At 52.9% G+C, this 8,149-nt stretch overlaps 2 protein-coding genes across 2 annotated transcripts; both read left to right on the forward strand.

Moving 5' to 3' along the window:
* Positions 1–1,132: 1,132 nt before the first annotated feature.
* Positions 1,133–2,877, forward strand: GMORB2_5476 (putative Ca2+/H+ antiporter, TMEM165/GDT1 family; the record flags this gene model as incomplete). Its single annotated transcript, XM_035467450.1, has 2 exons — positions 1,133–1,816; positions 1,900–2,877. 2 exons carry the CDS (start codon positions 1,133–1,135, stop codon positions 2,875–2,877), a joined length of 1,662 nt encoding a protein of 553 aa, XP_035317895.1.
* Positions 2,878–7,647: 4,770 nt separating this feature from the next.
* On the forward strand, positions 7,648–8,139 carry GMORB2_5477 (sulfate adenylyltransferase; the record flags this gene model as incomplete). Its single annotated transcript, XM_035467451.1, has 2 exons — positions 7,648–7,816; positions 8,078–8,139. The coding sequence occupies 2 exons, from the start codon at positions 7,648–7,650 to the stop codon at positions 8,137–8,139; spliced, it is 231 nt and encodes a 76-aa protein (XP_035317896.1).
* Between the last annotated feature and the right edge of the window lie 10 nt (positions 8,140–8,149).

Genomic DNA, 8,149 nt, shown 5'->3' on the forward strand with positions numbered 1-8,149 from the left:
GGGGGGGGGGGGGGGGGAGGGGGCGAAATGTCTTCACGGTAATAATATCGCTTTGTAACAATGACTGATGCCAGCATGATGGTCAGTTTGTGTGTCCTCCTGCTCACTTGTATGTCCGTGATAAGCCGCGACTCGAACCAAGCCATGACCCAATATCCCAGCCTGATGAAAAGCTGAGCACCACTACGGAACGGTCGCTGCAAGAAACCCCGAGCCCAGCGCCCTACTCAGTAAGCGACCAGTCCAAGAACAAGCCTCCTGTGGCGCATGGACAAACTTATCGAGACGTTCATCAAGGGGGCAGAGAGAGAGACACACAGGGAGACCATGGATAGTGTCGAAGTAAATCACCACGGAACGCGTTTTATGAATAGTCATACAGCACAGATTAACTGATGCCGCCTATTCCTGAGGAGGAAAAAAAGGAAACGAGGATTATCACTATAAGTACTCCGTAGTACAGTAGCACTACTAATAGAACGCGTAGTTAGTGGCTATGTCTACTGTACTCCGTAGAGAGGGCTCGTATTACTACTCTTTAGCAGCCATAGCACCAGCGATAACCCCTGACCCGTACTTTCAAGCCCCAGGACCCCTTGTTGTGGCATGTGGCTGTGCCCTGCTGTACCTCGTCAAACCAACGTACGTGTACACGACGGCATCAAAGGAGGATTCTTCTTGTCCCCCCTTTCCAAACACCACCCTCATCATTTCGCCCTTTGCCCTTTCCATCTTCTTTCCTTCTCTCATTTCATCTCCCTCTCTCCCTCTCGTCCTTCTCTCTTGGTTTGGCGTGATCAGGGCGATTGTCCATTCATCCCTTTGCATTGCGAATCCGACCGTTGACGATCCCCAGCCGGACGAGCCGCTCTCTCTCCATCCCAGTTCCGTTCGCTGCCCTCGCAACCGCAACATATTACGGTGCATATAACTATATTTTCCTCCGCTGTACACCAGGCACGCGATAAGGCTGTCGACCTATTCATAATTGCGGCCCCCGAATATAAACAAGACAGGCAAGCTTTCGCACATACGACGACATCCTTTCGAACCTTTAAATCCTTTTTCTGCTCTTTCTACGCGTCACGACCGACCGGTCAATACACCACACACACACACACCAACCGCAACAATGAGGTTCGGTTCAAAGCAGTCGCCCTTGTTGCTGCTGCTGGTGCCTTCGCTTGTCGGTGCGCTCAGCGATCCCATCCCAGACACTGGAAGCCGTTCAAACGTGGCAGCGGCCGCTGGTGATGCCATTGAGCCGGCCGTCGGCGTCGATATCAACGCTCGACGTGGCGGCCCCACCAAGGACGCGCCGGTTGATGGCAAGGATGGCAAGCCGCACCTGGGTCCCTTTGTGGGCACAGAAGGAGCCTCTGGCTCTGGTAGCAGTGGCAGCGGCAGCGGCAGCGGCAGTGGAAGTGGAAGTGGAAGTGGAAGCGGCAGCGGCAGCAGCAGCCTCTCGGACGACAGCCACCCTCCGCTGAGGGGCCGGCCGGAGGACTACACAGTCATGGACGGCAAGAAGATACCCGAGACCAATGACGGCGTCATGTTCGACAAGAACCGCGAGCGCCCGCAGGAGGGCACCACGGGGACGACAGGCGGCGTCTCGGAGAAGGACAAGACACGCAAGGCTCGCGAGGGCCAGGTGGGTGGCAGGCTGCAGGCGCAACCAGAGTCGCCTAAGGAGATGCCTCCTCTGCCGCACAGCGAAGAGCGCAAGCTGCAATCGTCCAACAAGGAAGACAGCTCGTCCAAGTCGACACATGGGACCGACGACTCCGGGAGCTCGGGGTACACCGGTCTTGACGTGAGTACTCCCACAACAAGCCTTGAGGAAAAGGACACAGCGAGCTGGATAGGGAATTGGTTAACATAGAAGTGATGCTGCAGAAGCCGGACGGACTCCCCAGTAAACCGGGATCGCGACCCCCCCTACCCGACTCAGCCAACAAGGACCACCTTGACACGTCGACGTCCTCGTCGAAGACGGGCCACGGGCACAGCGACGAAGCTGAGGAGGGAATAATCCAGCCCTTTCATTCCTTCGTCCTGTCCTTCACCATGATTCTCGTCTCCGAGGTTGGCGACAAGACGTTTCTGGTAGCGGCGCTGATGGCTATGAAGCACGACCGCATGGTAGTCTTCACGGCTGCCTTTGGCGCGCTGCTGGTCATGACGGTCCTGTCGGCACTCTTGGGCCACACGGTGCCCGCACTGATCCCCCGACGCCTTACGAGCTTCCTCGCCGCCACGCTCTTCTTCGTCTTTGGCGGTCGTCTGCTCAAGGAGGGCATAGAGATGGACCCCAACGAGGGCGTGTCGGCGGAGATGACCGAGGTGGAGCAGGAGCTCGCCGAGAAGGAGAAGGAGCAGCTGGGGCGCAACAACAGCCGCGGCGCCGATCCGTACGCCCTTGAGATGGGTCTCGGCGGAGGAGGAGGCGGCGGTGCTGGACGCAGGTCCCGGTCCAGGAGCCGCTTCCCGTCCCCGCCGCGCTCCCCCTCGCAGTCCCCACCGCCCGTCTCCCGCTCGGTCGCCGGGTCCAACGCCATCTCCGGCGCGCTCCAGGGCATGGGCAACCTGTGCTCCCTGCTGCTCAGTCCAGCCTGGGTCCAGACCTTTGTCATGACCTTTCTCGGCGAGTGGGGCGACCGCAGCCAGATTGCCACCATCGCCATGGCCGCCGGCCAGGACTACTGGTGGGTGACTCTCGGTGCCGCCGTCGGCCACGCTATCTGCACCGGCGTGGCTGTCATCGGCGGCAGGGCCGTCGCTGGGCGTGTCAGCCTCAAGGTTGTCACTGTCGGTGGTGCCGTCGCTTTCCTCGTCTTTGGATTCATCTACTTGATTGAGGCTGTCTGGGGCTAAGTCGCTTCACAAGACTTCTTCTCCCCCCTTCCAACCGACGATTCGTTTCGAAACCCTCCCCAACCCCCCAAGAAGACAAGCCGCTTCAGCTCTCAGCTACCCCCGCTTACACACGTTTTCTACGCATCTCTCTGTTGTAATGTCTCAACTGGCAGAGCCGTACCCTTCCTCTTCATTCCACCTCCTCGGCCTCTACGCCATTTTTTCTCCTGATCTTCTTCCTCTTCTCCTCTCTCTTCTTTCTTTTCAGGCATTATGGTGTTGCTGGAGACGCGCCTGAAGTTGATGGGGAGAAACAAAAATGTTTATGTTAATCAAACCCAGAAAAACAGTATTCCTGGTCACTCGGTGTATGGTTAGGGAGTTCTTCATGTTCCTTTTTTTATAAAAAATTGTATACTATCATGGGTTTTTATTTTATTTCTTCTTCTTTGCGCCTCTGGGCCTTTTTTTGTTTTGTTATTGCTACGGTCTGGCTCAGGGGAGTTCATACGATCGGGTAGGGGCCTGATAAGGGTATCATATAACAAGGAAAAAGAGGGAGTTAGACACTAGATGATTGTGTATTGACTTTGTTATTGATGTTTCCTATAACGTTGAGACGTTCCCTGGCTTGGATCGCAATGTATAGTCGACTGGGCGACATATCTCGAAATAGTGTTGGGAGCTATACCTTGGCCCATGTTTTCTAACCATTTATGACGGTCTTGCAGTATCAGCAAGTACCAATACGCATAGCAGTACGCATACTGCTACCCCCTGAGAGTTGCTAAATGTGGGTTGGTGCTCTTTGCTTTACCCCTTGATATGTATGTACTCGACAGTCATGTGCCGCGTTGCCGTCCAGATGGTGGAGGCAGTGTACGTAGACGTACGTTATCCCGCCCTCGCAGTTACGTGTACCCATGCAGAAGCTCACTCTTCCACACAAACCCAGAGGATTCTCGGCTAAGTGCATGATAATACGTTTCCCTTGCTGATGGTGTCCCCGACCCCCGTTGTGGTGGTGTTGTCGAATCCACAATGATCCGTGGACCGTAGGAAGTATGAGGGAGTAGGTCGAGAAGGTTTAACAGAAAGGAATAACGGACTACGTAGTAGAAGAAGAGCATCGCCTAGAGGGGCCGATGGCGGGAAAACAAGAGATAAAAGAGAGAGACGTGTCGTCGTCATCGGCCGTGGTCCGTAGCGTGGTCGTGGTGTCTACTACTGGTAGTATCCATCTTCTAGCTCATACGTGGCGAGGGAGCCAAGGGGAAGGAAAGATCTAGAGTAGAAGGACCAGAAAAGGTAGAAGCACCTCTATCCTGTTCCACATTAACTTACCCGTACTGCCTGTCTACGGGGCTATGTTTCCACCATTACGTGTAAACGACACCGACAAGTTCCCGCTGTGCGTGGAATCAAGCTGTACTCGCTGAGCCTCTTTCTGATATGAGTTACGACGTACGTAGACCGGTCACATCACTTCCCTCTTGGTTAACTGTTAATGTCAAAGGTGATATTGCAGAGTATGGAGGTGTGCAGTCACGCAGGGTGGGAAGGAGACGGGAAATTGGAGAGTTGATAACAATGCCCCATGGATGGTAAGAGTCGGCGGTGCTCACATGTAACGGACAGACATGTATCTCATTGAAGGAGTCCAAAGTAATAGACAACAACGAGATACGAGTGAGTATTAATAGTCGTAGTTACTCTACAGAGGCTTGGTATGGCAACTAACCCGCATGCAGTACAGATTGCCAGATATACATATGGTCCCACGGTTCATTGTAAGCAGGTACTAGGTAGTGTTGCTTAGCATTGGCAACCGGAAGAGATACGTACTCTTGATACTAGCAAGGAAAACATGACGAGGTTGCATATGGTTACTTCCGGGAGATTAACCCACCCACCTCCCCGATGGTCCGATCAGCAGCCAGCGAGGATGCGAGATGCTGGTTTCCGCGGGACCGTGAAAGGTGGACATTGCTACTACGAGTATGGTACTGTTACTACCTGTATTACTCCGTACGTACTCTCCGTTCAGTAGGAATAAGAAAATTGCGCAAGGCAAGGATGTATGGAAGGCATTGCAATCTCGTCAAAAGGAGCACGGGGCCATGTTCATATTACTCTAGTATTATCATGGTCAACATCATGCTGTCCCCTTTCCCTCGAAGTGGGTGCGCCAAATCTCTCACTCCATTGATCTTCTCATCCTACTTCCTCTTCTGTTCCTCTCACCATTGTAGGAGAAGAGAAGGCATCCGAGACAGGGCCAAGAAAAGCGGGAAAGGAGAAGAGAAAGGAAAGAGAGAGAGAAAAAAAAGAGACAGCAGATGCTGACTTGTTCAGTTGCATATCCCAGGGTTGACCGCATTCTGGAACTACCAATCGAAAGAGGGAAACCAGGAATATCGCATGTTGATCAACTGTCCTTCACCCCCCCCTTTTCTTCTTCTACATGACAGTATTGATAAGTTCAAGGGGGGGGGGAGAAGTGGATTTCCTAGTTGAGTAACTAGGAGTTGAAACCAAAAAGAAGATGATCATGATAGAGACGAACACGCGTGCACCACCAGCCGACAACCCTCTTCCCGACAGAAAGACTCGAAACAAGCAAGAATACTAATAGAATGGCCAGCTTTGCCGGACCGTCGTCAGCGTTGTCCCAGTTTCTCCAACCTCAAACAGGGCAAAGGCCGACCGACGACGCACAAACACACACACACGTCCGTGCTGGCCTTTCTCTCTCTCCCTCTCCCTCTCCTCATCATGCATGGTCCGTACAAGGGGTCCCACCGGGTCTCCATGTACCCCATCAAATGACTATGCAGTGAGCCAATCGTGCCAAGAATGGTGGAGAGAGAGGCGTGGATGGCGTTGCAGAGCAGGGGGAGGGGGGCCGGGGAGCGGATTCAAGCTTGACGTTTGCACTTTGGTGTTGTCGTACTCGTGCGTACAGTTTCCGTGAAGGCAGTACGGATACTACTATCAATACTAGGTGTTGGTCTGTATTATTCCCATCCGACAACGGGCATCCATTCCCCTGCTCCGTCTCCCCATCGATCCCCGTCTCGAGTAATATGTCATGTATATTTTTATTTTATTTCGTTTTTATTTCGTCTTGGACGGGTTGCAGAAATGCGTTGAATTGCAGGGTCATTTTTTCTCTCGACATCTTTGCACGTACTTGTACGGCTTAGAAGATTACCGGGATATGGGGAGGAGGAGGATGAGGAGGAGGGGTATGATGGAAACAAAGAGAAGGAGATATTGAGCAATTGTTGGTAATATGGCGTAATTCCCCTCCGGAAGAGAATTTTTTTTTCCAGAGTAAAAAGCCATGACAAAATCCGTCACAGAGACGTCGTGCGAGATCCGCCGGTTTTGTTACTTGGATGCTGATTCTGTCTCGGGCAGTGCATCATGACACTTGCAACCAACGTCGGAGACCGGAGCACGCCATCGCGGTACAGAACCGACACCCTATTCGCGCTGTACATGCAACTACGACGGGTACCACTACAGGTAAACTCGGGAGGCCGCGGCTGCTAATTCTGCTAAGGGCTAGGTGATGAATACCTCGCACATGGGCCACGGAGGTATTATGAAAAGGTATCAAAACCGGTACGTACATTTGCTGCTCTGCCAGTAATACTCGTAATATTATCACTCACCCGCAGACTCTGCTCCTCTCACCCGTTTAACCGTGCAGGCGCTTGTTCGTCATGGAGGGGCAGACACTGACGACGACGACGACGGCCAAGGAGGGGCGGGCGACGCGGCCGGCGCTAAGACAAATTCGGATCGTTCTTGACAATTTTTTTCTTCTTCCGTCTGCACTTGCGCCGGCCGCGACTTCCTTCGATAATATTGCGATTTCGCAATCCTCGGGAAGTGTGCGTGTGTATGTGTGTGTTGTGCGTCTTACTCACCGTCATAATCGGACAATGCAAATGATGTTCACCTACACGAAGAAAGGCCTGCAAAATGTAGAAAATGGCATTATTATATATGCTATTAATAACACTACCAATACGCCGTAATATCTCCCCTCCTCCCTTACATGGAACAAACGTGCGCGACGTACCGACGTATTCTACGTAACCAGGGGGGGTTCCTTCCCCCTTCCTGGCTCCTCGGGGGGCTCCTTCTGGATGGAGGGGTGAGCAAAATGGAAAGGAGGGGGGGGGGGGGAGGAGGGACCCGTTGCTGAGGCACCTACCTGCCTTGTCCTGACGGGAGTCCATCCTTGACCGCAGAGGGCTGCTTTTAGCTGTACCGTACTCGTACATGTAGCAAGTATTATTGTTCCTCTATTTTGCTGCAATAGTTGTATTACTCGTGCAAGATACTCGTAGCCAATGTTACTCCATCTAGGTACGAGTACTCTATGCGAGTATTCCGTACTCCGTACCGCAAGCGTATCTGGTTGCCGGTTGTTGGAGACGCTAATATTCGATTTTTAACTATTTTAACCTGTATCGTCCTTGGGTACATGTACCCTTCTCCCCCCCCTCCCCCCAATACAATTAACCCTCCTCCTTCTTTTCCTCCTCTTTCCTCTTCTCTAAATCATTGTCATCCTCTTCTCTCGAGAATACCTATTCCTTCTTCCTTTTTGTTCCGTCAAGTCCCTGTTGTCCTGCGGCTCTGTCGTCTACTGTGGTGCGATTGCGTGTATCTACGTCACGCCGTCATAACTACAACCTTGCCCTCATCTCTGCTTCTTTTTTCCCTTTTTCCTCTTCCCTCGTCGCACACACTCCCGACAGATACTTCACAATGGCCAACGCTCCTCACGGCGGTACCCTCAAGGACCTTTTCGCCCGCGATGCCCCGCGCTCTGCTGAGCTGCTCGCCCAGGCCGAGTCCCTCCCCACCATCACCCTTACCGAGCGTCACCTTTGCGACCTCGAGCTCATCCTCAACGGTGGTTTCTCGCCTCTCGAAGGTTAGTCCATGCCGATGGATTCCTCTAGTCAACGTACCATCTCCTCTCCGGGGAAATCCCCCCCTTCCACGTTGGGATGTCGCTGTGGTGGAGGTCGAGAAAACGTAGCGGGGGCGAGGTAGGAGAAGGAGGGGTCGGAAAACGCGCCTCTTGTCTCTTCGCCTCTCTCCCACATACGCCTTGTCGAGAGAGCCATTTTTTTCTACTCGTTCGCGTCACAGGTTACAAAATGACGGTGAGCTGACTCGGATGAAAACGCAGGTTTTATGACGCAGAAGGACTACGACAGGTACGTTTCGAAGAACTTTCTTTTCCTCTCCTAATCGTTTGGGG

The sequence above is a fragment of the Geosmithia morbida genome (genome assembly GCF_012550715.1).
Source record: "Geosmithia morbida isolate 1262 chromosome Unknown scaffold_32, whole genome shotgun sequence".
Lineage (NCBI taxonomy): Eukaryota > Fungi > Ascomycota > Sordariomycetes > Hypocreales > Bionectriaceae > Geosmithia > Geosmithia morbida.